We start from the raw sequence: 16,130 nt of genomic DNA on the forward strand, positions 1-16,130 counted from the left end.
GCTGTGGCTGATCAGTTTCTATTTGATTGCTGAGCTATCTAGAAGCCCTGTCCAATCGTTCCCCGAAGGACTCGTAAAACACCCGAGCCCCTGCCGTCTTTCCCGGATCGACGCTAGAACCATGCCTCCTAGCCGCGCTTTCCTGAGTCCCCTTAGTGGGCTATGTTGACATCCTTTAGCCATCCGATCATTGTAAGTGAAGCCTGTGTAGCCTTTTGATTGAGGATTGCCTAACCTGTGTTTGTGGACTTGTCCTGCTGAGTTTCACTGCTGATGCCTTTCAACAAGCATCTTCTAATTTTCATTGGTTGATCCAATATGTTGTTCGCTCTGCTGATCTATCCATGAGAAAGATAGAGAAATGCCGACGCAGCCGTTAATACGACTCTGAGCGGCTGATGTGCCGATTATATAGCTCTCCCGCACTCATGACGCCGCGGACCAGGCGATCCGGACCTGCATATGCTTAAATTAATCGACTGCCGAGCTGCCCTTCCCAACTTAACTGCCTCCGTTGGTATGCGTTTGAGTGATTTCTCCACGTTATTCAGACAGCCCATCAGAGTGCAGCAGCCTTAATGTGCCATAGGGCAATGCGGCTTCACTGTTCACAGGGGAACCCCTGGAGCGCCAACTGCTCAAAGAGGCATGGCCTTCCAAAAGCGTGAGTCTAGGTCTTGCTTCATCGATGTGAGTTGGCTACTCAAATCCCACCATCGTTGTTTTTATCCGCGTCTCCTCATCCGTGCAAGGGGTGCCCTCTTCCGGTTTTGCCTAAATCTATTCAGCACGGAAGAGAGAATGTTTCGTCGAGATTGAAGACGAACGTTGGAGGTGTTTGCCCCTGCCGAAGCGGGATCGCTCTGACCCGCAGATTGAGATGATGAGATCTCCAGATGCCAAGAAAATTGTATAAAGAGCCGGCGTTTGCCTATGTCTAATGCCGAACTCTTGGCAGTCCGAAAACAGCCAACATTCAAGTCCTGATCCTGTCCTTCATTCTCAAAATGGTTTCCGTTCGTTCTTTCGTCTTGGCCTTCTCAGCTATCGCCCCGTGCCTTGCTGCCCCTGCCATCGGGCCGGTTGAGCTGTTGCCTCCTCATGTGGAGCGCCGCGGCCCATCCGACTTCTTCTTAGGACCTGACCACCCTCTCATGCTCGCACGCCGCAATGAATCCCTTGAGAGACGTGGCATGACCCTGGAGGAGCGCACCAACTACGTTCAGAACTACCAGACCGGCGGCACCGTCAACTTTACTCCCTCGGGCAATAGCTTCACCCTCAACTTTGACACCACCGACGACTTCGTTGTTGGCGTTGGCTGGAATCCCGGTTCCACTGCCCCTATCACCCACTCGGGCTCATTCGCCGTCACCAAGGGACTTGCCACCCTTTCCGTCTACGGCTGGACTACCAACCCCCTTGTCGAATACTACGTCATTGAGGACTCTGCCGGCTTCTCGCAGACCGGAACGCAGAAGGGCACCGTGAGCAGCGACGGTGGCTCATACACCATTTGGGAGAACGTCCGCACCAACGCCCCTTCTATTCAAGGCACCCAGACCTTCAATCAGTACATCTCGGTCCGCAACGGCGGCCTCTCCAGCGGCACCGTCTCTATTGCCAACCACTTCAATGCCTGGAAGAGCCACGGCATGAACCTTGGCACGCTGAATTTCCAGGTCATCGCCGTTGAGACTTGGAACGGTGCTGGTTCGGCCAAGCAAACCGTCACCAACTAGGTTGGTTTTCATATTGCTCATGTGTTTGGGGGCTGGACTTCCGTGCGTTTCATTCAACATCGGGCAGCGGAGTACCCATTCTCAAGATACGAATCGTTTTCTCTTGTATTTATTCTACTCGCGCCCCATTTCGGACAACTGTCAAACATATTAAATCATTTACGCCTCAATTGATCAACCGTCTGCCATTGTGAATCGTCTTCTGTGCCTTGGGAAAGTGATCGCGTCGCCAAATCTTCTGGTTTCGAAGCTCTGACCAGTAGTTCGAGTTTATGCTTTCGCGCGTCGTTATAGTCTTAAGCCTTCTCTGGATAAACTTGCGACATCCATGTACACTGTTCATGTGACGTGACTCATCTGGGAAGTTCAAGCCTCTCATCCCTCCTTCAAGCTTTGTGTGTTTGATGTAGTTCTTCTCGAACCCCTTCGTCTGAGATTTCTGGTGGGATTGCGATTTGGGACTGATCTCTGACCAGCTTCGCAGGAAATGGCGGTACTCTGTTCCAAATACCTGTTGTTGTACAGGCTTCGTTAGCCGTATGCTTAGGTGAAGTCATAATGCAACATACCTGCAAATGTTCATACCAACTTTGATGCTGGAAAGCGAAGAAGAGCTCGGAGAAGGATGACCTAGACCTTTGGAGTGCAATTCAAGCAGCCAATTCAAGTGATCTCCGAACGCATTCATCGCATCAACGGTCTGGCTATCCTCCAAACGGTTGTCCTCAGTTTCCAACGACATCCACTCTCTGTCCTGGAAGATCTCCCAGTTGATGTGGATAATGTCGCACATTTGTGAGGGTCTTCTCCCGCGGGCAAGGCCTTCCGCAAAGAAGGACTGGAAATCCACGTAAAGCTCTTCAGCTATTTTGTACGCCTTATTGATCCACTCCTCGCGCGCATGGGAAAGAATGGGTGGGTTGCTAGGATTGAATAGATATTGAAAGCCCAGGCATTCGAGCCCTGATGAATTGGCAAGTAGACCGGATACGAGCTTTGATACCTGTCTGTATTGATCACAATCAGTAGCGACGTAGTCGTAGGAGCACGCTGGGTGGGTGTCTTTGACGCGGGTCGTCAGCCGTATGCCTCGTAACAAGGCTCTGTTTTGTGGGCCAATATTCAACAGCCACGAAGCGGCATCTTCCATTCTGGGGAGGAAGAATAATCTCCCATATAATACAGCTCTGGTTTCTTGATGTATCAGTCTACACGTTGCTGCGATTGCCGTATCGAACTTGGTGGTACACCGTGGATGTAGAGCCCCCCGAAACCTATGTCTCTGCAGTTGGAAGTTGAAAGTGGGCTCATAATGGACGTTGATACCTCTCCCCACGATTCTGATATTGTGAGTTTTGAAAAGCCCGAGATGACGATAAATCATATTTCTGATCTCGGGCGATAGTGACCTACAGAAGGTCAGGATTGTGTGGTATGGAGATGTCTTGGCTAACTTACAGGAATGAGAGTTGCGGAACACATTCCTCCAGCCTGGTTCTCTAGGCGTGTTGTCAGTATTGTTGGGGTGTGAGTTGTTAAGATACTATAGACAATGCCCACATTAAACGCAGACTGGACACTTTAGCGAAACCGACGTCCGACTCTGAGGGCCTCCTCCGCTTATGATCGTCTGAACGCTCCAAAGCGGAAGACTTAGTTGCCGAGCATGTGTCCATGGCGGAAAAGGAAAGCGTAGGTGTGGTTAGTTTCAAAGCAATATTGGCCGAAGATGGTTGTATTATCGATTGAGGGGAAACGTAAAGCTAGGTGGGAATTAAAATAAGAGAACTGTACACGAATATAGTTCTGTTCAATGCAAATGGAGAGATGTCTTCGAGGAGAGCAGGTGGGGGATTGTGCAACAAGAGAAAGATGTAGGATCCAATGCTTGGATTGGTAACTGGCTGCTGCCTGGAGAAGTACATGTAGTGACGTGTGGCGTCACGTGGCCATGGCAGCTTGAAGTGAGTTTTGCGTGAAGTGGCTTGGATTAATCTAGGCTACAAGCGCCGGGCGCAGCTGGCTGCAAAGTGGTGTGGCCGATGCCTCCTACGTAAAGACGGGGTTCGGGCCGGAGGCCCGGATACCCGGCCCCGGCCGACTTTCGTGGCAATTTGAGCCAGTAAATCCCAAAAGTGTTGGGTCGCCAGTGACCTTCTTTTTACTCTACGCTACCATGCCCCTCAGCGTACGAGACGTCTGATGTAGTTCTCAAGGGTAGTGACCTCCACATCAGGATACAAATCTCTCGCATCGAGATATCCAAGATAACGGGCATACTCAGGGGTGTTGTCACCTCGGATACCGAGAAGGTTTCGGTACTCTGCCATGCCAATGCTGGGCAGAACCGTGACGTCTTTGATGTCCTGCTTTGCTGCCGTTGCCCGGCCTTGGGAGATAATGCTGTGCAGTTCCTCTTTGGTCACCTAAATTCGTTATTAGAACACCAAGTTTCATGGGGATTCGGGAAACCCACGTATTCTCGAGGAACAGCCTCTCTGGATACTTTCTCGAGAAGCTCAAAAGCACCGTTCTGCGTGACGACCTCCCCGTAGGCAAAGACCATCTTGTTCAAGGTTTTCGGGTCAGAGATGATTCGGGAAACGAATTTTCCAATGTCGCGGTTATCGGTGAGGGCCCAGGGAAAGTTCCCGTCTCCGATGATGCGCGTTGTGGAATACTCTTCTGCGGCCGGGCGAAACCTTCCCGAAGGTAGAGCAGGCAAGGACAGCTGATACCACCAACCAACATCGACGATCGTGTAAGGGAGGTATAGGGCTTTGATGCGGTCTAACAAATCCTCTTTCTGTGATGTTTGGGTCAGCAAAGGTATCCAGATTATTAATTCAATCCATGAATTAGAGGGCCCGAGGTAGAATTGCAGCTCACCATCTCCCTGATCATCATGATGCCTCGGGGTGCGCAGGCTGGACCCCAGAAGCTCGGTATGTACCGACCAACGTTGGCCTTGCTCGACGCCTCAATGAGATTTATCTCCTCGGTGAACTGGAGCAAGGTCAAGCATGAGATGACGACGTCCATATTGGCAAGAGTGCCAGAGATCATGTCAATTGACCCATCTAACTCAACCGACTTCACAGCGACGCCTTGCTTTGCGAATTCAACAATATCCGGTTTCCCAACTGAGGTGGATCTCGCTAGAGCAGTGATCTCCTGCCAGAGAATAAGTCAAACTTCCGCAAGGCGTAGTTGGGAATTTCCAGGGGAGATAACTCACGAATCGATCGGGTGAATTCAACAGCGCATTCACAATTGAGGAACCCGTGTTTCCAGTTGCGCCGGCAATGGCGACCCTGATTTTGTTGGCCATGGCTTCGTTTTGTTCTCTGTGGATGCGTGATGACTTCTGCGGATACAATGTCCAGCCGGCGAGAACGGTTAAATAGATGCCCACAAGTTTCATCGAGACTTTTTTGGGCACTTGATGAAATCAGTACATCACGGTATTTTGGCCGAAGCTTAGCGGCGTGGATCGTCTCAAGTCTCGAAGTTGTTAACTTCGGCCGAAAATCGGTCGAATCTACAACGGGGGCCGCGAAGGTCCGCCACCATCAGTCCGGAACCGAATACGAGTGAAGGGAATTATCTGATTGGCATCAAAGTGAGTATCATATGAATTTCAAGGATAAGTGACGGTTATGGAAGCTCCTGGGGCGATCCAGGAAGCCATACATACAGTAGAGCCATTCACTAGCAGTATTCTCTCGCCAGTACGTTTTGCCGCTCCGCCGCCTGCCCGCCTGCCCTCTTCTGCCGGGGATAAGTTAAGCCGAGCGTCAACGACCAGTTATACCGAGATTTGTTTGTTTGCTTTATCGAGATCGGGCACAGGTCAAAGTGCTGCTATTGGGTTTCAGTACTGTGAAAAAAAGTATAGAGTGAACTGCGATACCTACTTATACGGGTTGACCAGACTGCCAACATTCTCTGATAAAGCGGTGAAGATCTGAGAAGTCGTGCTTCGGGACGCGTTGCAGATATTCGCATTGCCCTGCCGTATCGGTGCCCGTGGCTTCAATGATTTTTCTTGATAACAGTGCTAGACCGGGGCTGTTCCGCTCGACGCCTAGAGATCCAGGCTGTTTAGGATGGGTTGCAGCGTTCCAGAGTGTCGTCCACCGATCGAGGGCCCGAAGCAAATTAATGCGTCCTGTGTCATGCCGCGAAAATGTATGCAAATTGAAGATAATCGGTTGTAAGGCTAGAAGTACATCAGGTCAGCCTAAACATACACCAGAAGCTTCTGCAAACTCACCAACAATGACCGCATTCAGGTGATGAAGGGTGAGCCGATCAAACGGGGGTACTGGCTGAATCGGCCACTCATTTTGCATCAGCCCAACTGTCAAATCTCCTAAGCAGACGAATTCGCGTCCAGCCTTAAGCCTAAGCTGGTTAAAGGCTTCTTCGGACCCCACGTCCCATAAAGCCTGACTACATGGAAGGTGCCCGAGAGTCTCAGCATGGGACATCGACGGTGGGTTGTTGCAGAATAATGTCAAGAGACTGTCCATGAAGAACGTCCATGTCGAAAGACGGATTCGTGTCTCTTGTTTTGTGAAAGTTCGCCACTCTTCCGCCTCATCATGTTTTATCCTAGTGAAACCAAAGTGCCGGAGAGAAAATACCAGTAGTGGGAGACGCTTGAAGATTATGACCCCTTTTCGGCTGTCATCAAAACATATCTGCAAGACTACGATCAGCAACGCAGCTTGGAGTATCTCGACAGTTGTCTCAGATTCAGGTTCTTTGTGATTGCTGTTGATGGAGCGTTCCAATTGTTGGAAGATGTATGCGTCTGCGATAAGGTAGAAGCCTCGTGCCCTCGCCCTGCTCCCTGCGGCATCAGAAGAAGATTTGGAGTAGGCCGCACCGTTGAGAGATATCGCCAACAGTAAAGGCAAACAAGTTGTTTCGAGGTTGAAAGTTGGCCAATGTACGACTGGGTATTGATAGTGCCGCTTCCGAGAGAACGCCTCGCAGAACGCATGAACCTGATCACTGGAGAAGACCTCGTTGAACGATATAGGGTCAAAGCAATTAAGCTCCGAATTCAATAAAGCAACTTGCGACAGGTCTTCAGAAAGTTGACCGATCCGTACAGCGAGTGCGTCGGTAGGCGATGTCATGGTTAGGCCGCCAGAGGCGTTGTACTCGGAGTACCCAAACACGTCCGCAGGTCCCGCCTCCGTCGGGTCCATGTCGAAAGACGAGTCCAAAAGGGTGGTGAAAAGGAGCGACGGATCGATGCAGTCGCCAAAGTCGGGTATAACGTTTGGGTCAGGAGCTTTGTTCGTGAAAGGACCTTGGATGTCGACTTCTGGCACGGCGGCCATCTCCTGCTCAATTGCTTGGCCCCCTCGTGGACCCGTGAAGTTGAGGAAGAACGTCAGCTGGCAATGTTGCGTCCTAGCACCTTCTGCACCGGAAACCTTTTTTCTGTGGGATTCATCGCTACAGAAGCGTTGAAAAGTGCAATCAAGGTTCCTCGCGTTGCAATGACCGCAAGGGAGTTTCCCATCACATTGAGATTTGATGCGCGAGCACCGATCGCAAGCCCGAAGCTTCCGGCCTCGCTTGGCTTCCACGGGTAATGGCTGATTTCCTCGCTTATGACAAGACTTGGCGTGTCTTCGAGCACCATCCACTCGTCTGAAGGTTTTCCTGCAGAAAGGACAGGCGTGTAGCCCGGAGAGCTTTGCTAGTGTTCCGATGGGGAGGTGGCAGACCGGACAGTCTGCGGGGCTTGGAGACATGAACCCAGCGGTCTCGGTGATTGGACCAATGTTCGTCATGACTCTATAACTCTTCAGGGATCAAGTAAAAAATTAGCCTTGACCGTGGATTTCAAAGAGTGCCGGGCTGCTGTTCTGCTAGGAGTGGTGTGATGACAGATGTGACGAGGGAACGTTGGAGGACGAAAGACATTGAGCCCAGTGTTTTTCCCGTGGCTGCAGCCACTGACCCCACTTCCTTTTCCGGTAAAGTCCCAATCCAAGCCGTTGAATGATATGCCCTGCTCTGAGTTCAGAACATACCAAAAAGACAATAGAAACTAATTTGAAGGAATGTCTAATACTTAAGAAAATTTCGAGAGAAATATTTGATGCGGAATTGGCAGTGATGTTGAAAGGCCAGATGATGGACCCTAGGATATGCGCCACTTAGGTGGACTCCGGCGTCCTCCTCGTCTGCGTCCCTCAATGTGTGAATTTCCCGGCACGACGTCAGAAGTGAGCGTTCTCGGGCAACATTGCTCAAAACCTCTTCTTCTTTTTCTTTTCTCTTCATAGTTTTGATTCTCGTCAGAAAATCTCCTCGCTCACTCATTTAATTCACAGAGATGGCTTCAATGTTACCGTCAAAAGGTAAGCATAAGGTGTCCAGACATCAGAGCCCACTTACAAATACTAAATCCAATAGTCCGTCTCACAGGCGTACGCAACTGCCTCAATACCTTCGCACGACATCTACCTGTCATTTACCATCCAAGCCACAATCAGAAGCATGGAGGCCTTCGCTTCCAATCGAAGAATGCTACTGCCCGCATTCCATGGTCTTCTCCTCTCGGACTTTCCTCCGAACCGCGACCAACAAGCGTGGTTGAACACGTCCTGTATGACTCCGTTCAAGTCACTTGCCCACACATGTTGCTGACGTAGTGGTGACACAGTACCACTTTCGATCAGCTAGTCGCTTGGGCACGCAATGGTTCTATGTGGCCGCTCACATTCGCCCTCGCCTGCTGCGGCATCGAGATGATGCACTCCTCCATGCCTCGCTACGACATGGACCGCCTAGGTATCATCTTCCGCGCCTCACCGCGCCAGTCGGACGTCATGATCGTCGCCGGCACCGTTACGAACAAGATGGCTTCGGCTGTACGTCAGTGCTACGATCAGATGCCGGATCCAAAGTGGGTGATTAGTATGGGTAGCTGTGCGAATGGCGGCGGATACTATTATTACAGCTACAGCGTAGTGAGGGGCGTGGACAGGATTTTGCCCGTTGATATATACGTCCCTGGGTGCCCGCCCACGGCGGAGGCATTGCTGTACGGTATCTTTCGACTGCAGAGGAAGATCCAGAAAACAAAAGTGACAAGGATGTGGTATCGCAAGTAAGTGACGGAAGCTAGTAGCAGATTCATCTACACCTCCACTGTTTGAGGACTTGTTACACCGTCCGGAGAGACAATAATACATTCTGTTGCAGTTCAGTTTGAGGGCGTGCTATTGTGATTGATGGATCACTGGGACTGAAGACGAAGTGTGGGAATGATGTGGTTGGCATTAAGATGAATGTGACATAAAACATAGATGCCTGGCTATGAAACATGCTTCAATGGTATAATAAACAATTAACGTCGTCCAGAGCCTTTTATCCTCAGCCCGATCTCATTTCGTCTCGTCTTCCTCATCGCAGGTACACCAACCCCCTCGTCTCTTATTAGCTCATCTCTTATCAACACATCATGACAAAGACAACCACGCAGCCTCAACATTGGCCTTGGGGTCCGGGGACCCCTTCGCACCCTTCAGCCAGCAGTAGTTCTGGTCCGTACCCTGCTTGCCGGCAGTGACCCAGGCGACGCCGATGCACGGCCCGTCGGCACTCTGCGTCGTGACGCTCAACGCAGCGCACAGGTTCATGCAGTCCTCCATCCTGGTCAATGGGATGTATCCCAGGTCGTTGAAGGGATAGTTCTTGCCGCATTCGCGGACGAACTTTAGGTTGCTCCCGGGGACAGAGTACGTCTTGTTCTCGGCAGACAGGTTCGGGCAGTTTGAAGTAGCCTCACCGAAGATCGAGGAGGCTTGCTGGGGAAGGGGAATCGACGTGAAGCCGGTTGATGTAGCGGATGCTGCTGCTGCTGTTGCTGAGGCGGTTCCAGAGGCAGTGTTTGATGCAGATGCCGAGGCTGTTGCCGCGGAGTTTGACGCTGCTGCTGAGGCTGATGCTTGTGTTGCTGATTGTTCCAGCTTACTGCGGCATGGGTTAGTGACGATGTTTGCCAAGATGACAACAGTGGGTGTGAACTTACGTATCGCATGTTTGGATGTATCCCGCGTACTGTTGAGCAATCGTACCAGCAGCCGCCGACGCGCCAATCGTGCCGAGAAGGAATATCAACGCCAACAATCCCATCCAAAACGTCGCCGCCCGGATGCCGCATACCCTCTTCTCTCCCTTCCCCGGAGGCGGAGCCGCCGCATAGTCTCCGCCGTATGCCGATGGTGTCGGTGCCGATTGTGGGTATGGCTGCTGTTGTTGGTACGGTTGTTGGTCGTATCCCGATGGGGGCTTCACGTTGTCTTGGTACGGCACGTAGTATCCTGGTCCGCCGGGCGCCGCAGTCTGGTAATGCCCGTCGCCGTTGTTGGCCACCTCCAGGCCGGCGTACTCGGCCGGCATCAGTCCTGCTTGGTACTTCGGGTCGCGAGAGTCGTCGGATGATGTTCGTGCCGAGGTAATGTTGTTGGGCGCCAGCGAGGCTGGGTGGCCCTCCGGAGAGCTCGTCGGTCCTGATGTGGCCATTGTTGGCGGAGTATTCTTTTTGATCGACGACCTCGTCGCTTCTTCTTTCTTTCTTTTATCGCCTGGGTAAGACCACACACCTCGAAGAAAAGGGAAAGGGTTCGGATTTCAGGAACAGTCGGACGGATCAGAGAATAACGTGGTTTAAAGCCGACGATGAGCAACACGAGAAGGAAGCACAACCTTGGCGTAGGATTTCACGACGCCACGGTATTGGTTTTGGGGGGGTACAAGGTCTCATATAACATGCAATGGCACCCCAGGGCCCCCCGGCCAGGCTCTCAGTCTCGAAAGACGCAGGCTGCGATCCGTCGGCCGCCCTTCTCGCGATCGGCCGGTGGTGTAAGAGCCAAAAGTCTGCCCTGTCCCACCAAAAGCACGACCATCTTTGAGCTAATTGGGGGCTCGACTGGGGGGTTCATGATGCTGTGTTGCACCCAGGCGAATTAGAATCCATGCACAAATGTCGAAAGACATGGCCTCAAACGGACTAGAGCCGCCAGCCTTGCAGAGTACGATTTTCTCTCCTCTCCATCGGTTCTCAGGCACCCGGAATGGCGACCAATAGCGTGAGGGTTTATACGCCAAACCTTTCTTGCCAGTCCACCATCCTTGGCGCAAGCGGGCGCCCGCTAGCCAGGGGTAAATAATAAGCACGATACTAAAGTGCAATTGGGGACCCGGTCCACGGTCAACGGTCGACAGAACACTGACCGATTCCGGGTTACGGGCCGTGCGTTCTCTGCTTTTGCTGCCTGCAAGTTGAGATGACAGGGTCGCTGGTGTGATGAAACTGGGTTCGATTTGGCAATGAGCTTCAAACTGCCTTTGCCCGTTAGGGTGCTATTGGCGATGCTACCATAGCCGCCGTCGATAACAAGCTCGTCTCACAGACGGACTTGGCTGAAAGGCTAAGCCACTGCTCTGCGGCCGGTTCCTTGGTTCCCGTTTTTGGTGTACGAAAACGAAAATCTGCGCGGCAAGCTGAGCAATCACGGCGTCACACGAAGCCGACGAAGCCTCCACGGAGACCCGGGGCTGAGATGCAGCACAACACTACTGTCCCGATAAGCCGGGATGGGTGTACGGCCTTGGTTAGGGCTGAATGAGTGCTGAACGAGCTCTTGCTGTCAAGCAGCTTGTCTGCGATCATGAAAGAGAGATTATTGATGCACACAACAACGTCTTCAACGTAAAACGTGGGAGCCTGATAATGGACGAGGGCCGTCCCAATTTTCATCGTTTATTCCCGCTGAAAGGCGTAGATGATGACATTCAGCGACCGCTCCACCGACAGCCCCAAAACCGTGGGCCCAAGGCAACAGAGATGTTCAGTCTCTTTTGCGGAATTTGCGGAGTTGATGGGGTCGCGACGCAACTGGAGACCGCTAAAACTGCTCTAGGCAGAAGGATTTGGACCCTTGTCGGCAACAAATTGTGAGAATCTCGCTAGATGAGACGCTTGCTTGCCGGTTTCCTGCACGGTCTTTTGGCTTTCACCAAAGTCCCTTTTCTTCTGCCGCGGCGAACTTAAGAGCTTTCTTCCGAATTATTCAGCAGGTGGGACGTTGTCAGCTTAACTCTAAAAGGTAATTCTTAAAAGCATGGTTGGGGGGTTGGAGTGCCGGTCAGGCGAGATGCTGGGGAAGAATAGTGCATGACTCGATGTGTGCTTAGTGGTTCGTCTTCGGAGTCCATGTCCGAAACACATTTTCCCTGTAACTGAGTATTCTCTCATGCGTGAGGGCTTGCTATGCCTCTGCACTGATGAGGATTTTCTGTTTCTTGTAAGTAATTAGTGCTTGGATCGATTTTGTCTATCCCAGAAAGGCCAAGCACTCCTTCATAGCTGCAAGTTCGGTTAACTTTGAACGCTGACCACACCACCATCTCATGCAGCTTACGGTGGCCCATGCCATCCCCGTGCCCACGCGGGAGGGACTTTGGCTTTGGATGGCTCGATAAGTCACAACGTGGTGTTGGAAGGTGAGAGGCTTGTAATCTCATTTCTTTATGTTGGTCACTGCAGGGCAGAATTCCTACGAGGTGATCAACTTCCTTTCGCGAAGTCACTCAGGGTACGGTAACCGTACAAGCATAGCTTGCAGGCCCCCAGAGCCGCTTTGTGAAGTATTCGCAAGGCTCTGATGACGATTTACCCTGTAGCAACTATCGTTTATTTGTCGGGTGTAGCAGCGCTGAAGTTGGGCCAGAAGTACTTGCACGGACACGGCGCAGTCGCCAACAACATGCAGCATAGCCACCGACAAACAACATCGCCAAGCAGATCGGACATCAGCAAGACCACTCTTGTTACTGAATTCTAAATTCAACGTCAGCGTCATGTATTCTATTACTTACAAGACCAGGTAGCTCAGGTGGTAGAGTATTCACACAGTAGATGAAAGGTCGCGTGTTCAACTCATGCCCTGGTCGTGTTCCTTTGGTTTAGTTATTTGAGACGACTTCGGGCCAACTTCAGTCAATTCAAATGCCATGTCATTTCTCTGATACGAGGCCAGGTAGCTCAGGTGGTAGAGCAGTGTACCCTTAGATTCACAGGTCGCGTGTTCAACTCATGCCCTGGCCGCGTTCATTTTTGGGGTACGCCTTTTGAGAGAACTTCTCGGCGAACAGCATCCACTACACAAATGAGGTGGTGTCCAGAAATTTCAGGAGCCAAGTCAATCAGGCAGCGACAGAACCACTCACTTTTAGTCATATAAACAGGCTAACAGTCGTTGTCTTTCATCTAGGTAGGGTGCAAGACCAAGTAGCTCAGGTGGTAGAGCAGCATCCCTGTTCAAGATGCCGGTCGCGTGTTCAACTCATGCCTTGGTCGATTTCCTTTTGGATAATTCTTCTCGAGGAAACTTCAACCCAACAATCGCCGATCATTGGTTTGCATTTAATACCAAGCATCTCAGGCGGTAAAGCAGCGAATGAGTTCCGATCGCAAGTCACGTAGTCAACTCATGTCTTGGTCGTTTTGGTCTTTTTACGCGTTCTTCCCTCGTTGGCTGTTGGCTGGGGAAGCAGTTAGACAGTCAAGTATCACGACACTCAATTCTCAATACTATTCCAGCTACATTCCAAACTTATGCTAAGATCTTCGAATGCAGGGGGAAAGAAGATGCCTAAAACCATATTTGTCGCCTTCATCCAACTTCAAGTTTAAGCCAAAGAAAGATGAGCGCATGTACGGCCATCGGAGAATATGTCAATCGCCAACGGCGCTTTGGAACTTGAGGCAACCATGTGAGCGGGACATAACAAAAAGGCTAAAGCATGATCGCTTGGTTAGTTTACCACTGCGGTCGTTCTCGTAAGTCAACTCTCTCACGTTAGCCAAGGTTGGTGTCAAAATAGTCAACCTATGAGACGAGCGCTGTTGGAGTGAAGAGGTTCATATAATCGTTATACTTCCCGCTAGCAATGCGGCGACAAAGGTAATCTTAGCAGCACATTGCCTTGGGCTGAACCACCCCTAACTCCTCGGCACCGAATGTTGGATGTGGAATGTCCACTCAAGGTCGTCGAATCCATCCCAACGAGTGAATACTCGGGACTTGGAAGCCAGATGGGGACCCATGAAACTTCAATCCAACAACCGCCCGTCGAGATCCTGAAATACGTCGTAAATGAGTAAGTAACCGCCGTGGCGAACGGAAACTCGGGGCTCGCGAGCACGTGTATCCCCGAAGGCCGCGCAGAGAGCTCGGTCCCGTCATCCCATCTCTGAACCCTCAGGAAACATCCCATAATCTGGGATAGAGAAACGCGCTCGAGTCGCAACAGCACCAATCCATCGCGCTGAACCTGGAGTGATTGGGCCAGCCACGCCCGCTTTGAACAGTGCGTCCTTCCCAGATTAATTAATACTCCAAGTCAGCCCCCAACTTTTAGGGTCGTGCACTGGGCGGACGTCCGACGCGGCTGATCATGCAGCCGACAGCACAGCGCAGGAGGAACAGATCTACGTGGCTCGGAGGCCGAAAAGAACGGCATCGGGACGTAAGAGAACTCCTACAGGAAGACATTGGACGAATGAATTCGTGCAGCGTGAGACAACAATGTCGTGAAACGTAATCTGTCCCGGGGCGTGATTCGTCCCGTTTGTAGAACGACACGCGTGAGATGGCGGGTTTATAAGCTGCGAACCTCCCCCGCAACTTTATTCTGCTAGCTGAAGCAGACTTACATGTGGTTTCCATCTCTCATACGACGTCAACCCAACTGTCATTCTTATTAGAGATCACATATTACATCTCTCATCCCATATCAGCAACCATGGCCATCGCACCGTCAGGGGTCAGCCGGCCCTCCGAACTCGCCCACCTCGTCCTCCGCACTAACAACGCCAAGCGGCTCGTCGACTTCTACACGAATTTCCTCAACGCGCGCGTGGTGCACGGCTCGGAGCTCATCACCTTCCTGACGTGGGACCACGAGCACCACCGCCTCGCGATCCTGCACGACGCGACCGCGACGCCGCGGCCCGAGAACAGCTGCGGCATGGACCACTTCGCGCTGACGTTCGACTCGCTCGGCGCGCTGCTGACGTCGTACCGCGCGCGCAAGGAGATGGGCTTCGAGCCGGCGTACTGCGTGCACCACGGCATGTCGACGAGCATGTACTACCGCGACCCCGACGGGAACAAGATCGAGACGCAGGTGGACGCGTACGAGAAGCCCGAGGACGCGGTGGCGTTCATGATGAGCGCGGAGTTTGCGAAGGACCCGCGCGGGCCAAGGTTCGATCCGGACGAGATGCTGAGGAGGTTCGAGGCCGGGGAGGACGAGAAGACGTTGATGGTGAGGGGGGCAGTGGCGCCTGCGAGTGAGGTACAGGCTACTGCTTAGAGAGACGGGTGTTTGGCTCAGTGTATGAGGGTGTGGTTGAGGGTTTTGCATCAGTGGTCGTTGACGATGGTGGCATTATGGTTGGTAGCTGAGGGCTGGTACCATAACGAAGATTCAGAATGAAATCAATCACTTTTCCATGCCGTGCACTATGCTCTAATTGAGAATAATGTGATGAATCAGTTGATGGTTTGCTATACCCGCGGACTAGAGCTGTAGTCGCGAAGTAGGCACTTGGTGGAAAATACGGGCATGTGATGAAGATTCTCTTTGAGTGCAGCACAAGACATCTCAAACATGTTCAAGCTAGATTAGCAGAGGCCGTCTGTGTCCTTTCAGAGAGCTTGACCATGCTTGCCTATAACAGGATGACTACGATGCCGCGGAGAAATTTCTTTGGAGCAATGACCTGCAAAGTTTATGAGGCCGTGAAGAATGTTATATAATCAAGCCTTGAGGTCTCACGAGGATATATACCTCTACTTACTATATATATATATATATATATATATATATATAACGTGGTTTACCAGTCAGCGGCGAATATCAGTCAGCGGCGAGCTTTTTCCCACCCTTGCTATAATATTAAGCATTTCTCACCTACAACACATTGAATTAACCATTCGTTTTCGCCATTTGAATCATTTGATGATTCCACATCTTTGGAACAGGTTCGCGCGTTATGTCCCGTCTCACCACACACACCACAGCGTCTCCGAGCCGGCTGAGCCCTCTTTGATGGACCCCTCTCCTCGTCATCTCGAGGTGCTGGACGTTTCCCTTTCTGTTTCTCTTCTAGTAAAACCTGAGATTCTTCTATACTAGGTGCCCCTCCAAGTTGTACCCGAGACTTTTTGGCCCTCCGGCGTTTAGCAAGTGCCACATTTGCATCCTCAAGTGTGCGAACCCTATTAGTTAAAAGAGTGATTGAGTGCGCCATTGCTTGCGCACCCTTTGACATTTGCT

The 16,130-nt window shown here is 51.5% G+C and overlaps 4 protein-coding genes and 2 non-coding genes across 6 annotated transcripts; 4 read left to right on the top strand and 2 right to left on the bottom strand.

The window, feature by feature from the left end:
* Positions 1 to 1,007: 1,007 nt before the first annotated feature.
* On the top strand, positions 1,008 to 1,742 carry COL26b_012927 (uncharacterized protein; the record flags this gene model as incomplete). The annotated part of the gene is made up of 1 exon (XM_053185561.1): positions 1,008 to 1,742. One exon carries the CDS (start codon positions 1,008 to 1,010, stop codon positions 1,740 to 1,742), a length of 735 nt encoding a protein of 244 aa, XP_053030506.1.
* A 2,183-nt stretch (positions 1,743 to 3,925) lies between these two features.
* On the bottom strand, positions 3,926 to 4,784 carry COL26b_012928 (uncharacterized protein; the record flags this gene model as incomplete). The annotated part of the gene is made up of 3 exons (XM_053185562.1): positions 3,926 to 4,168; positions 4,219 to 4,548; positions 4,632 to 4,784. The coding sequence occupies 3 exons, from the start codon at positions 4,782 to 4,784 to the stop codon at positions 3,926 to 3,928; spliced, it is 726 nt and encodes a 241-aa protein (XP_053030507.1).
* Positions 4,785 to 9,235: 4,451 nt separating this feature from the next.
* On the bottom strand, positions 9,236 to 10,301 carry COL26b_012929 (uncharacterized protein; the record flags this gene model as incomplete). The annotated part of the gene is made up of 2 exons (XM_053185563.1): positions 9,236 to 9,749; positions 9,808 to 10,301. The coding sequence occupies 2 exons, from the start codon at positions 10,299 to 10,301 to the stop codon at positions 9,236 to 9,238; spliced, it is 1,008 nt and encodes a 335-aa protein (XP_053030508.1).
* A 2,516-nt stretch (positions 10,302 to 12,817) lies between these two features.
* COL26b_012930 lies at positions 12,818 to 12,891 on the top strand. Its single transcript has one exon. It is a non-coding gene; the product is annotated as a tRNA-Lys (tRNA).
* Positions 12,892 to 13,068: 177 nt separating this feature from the next.
* On the top strand, positions 13,069 to 13,143 carry COL26b_012931. The gene has a single exon. It is a non-coding gene; the product is annotated as a tRNA-Asn (tRNA).
* Positions 13,144 to 14,591: 1,448 nt separating this feature from the next.
* Positions 14,592 to 15,164, top strand: COL26b_012932 (uncharacterized protein; the record flags this gene model as incomplete). Its single annotated transcript, XM_053185564.1, has 1 exon — positions 14,592 to 15,164. The coding sequence occupies one exon, from the start codon at positions 14,592 to 14,594 to the stop codon at positions 15,162 to 15,164; it is 573 nt and encodes a 190-aa protein (XP_053030509.1).
* Positions 15,165 to 16,130: the final 966 nt, after the last annotated feature.

Source organism: Colletotrichum chrysophilum (genome assembly GCF_026319265.1).
Source record: "Colletotrichum chrysophilum strain AFK26 chromosome Unknown scaffold_196, whole genome shotgun sequence".
NCBI lineage: Eukaryota > Fungi > Ascomycota > Sordariomycetes > Glomerellales > Glomerellaceae > Colletotrichum > Colletotrichum chrysophilum.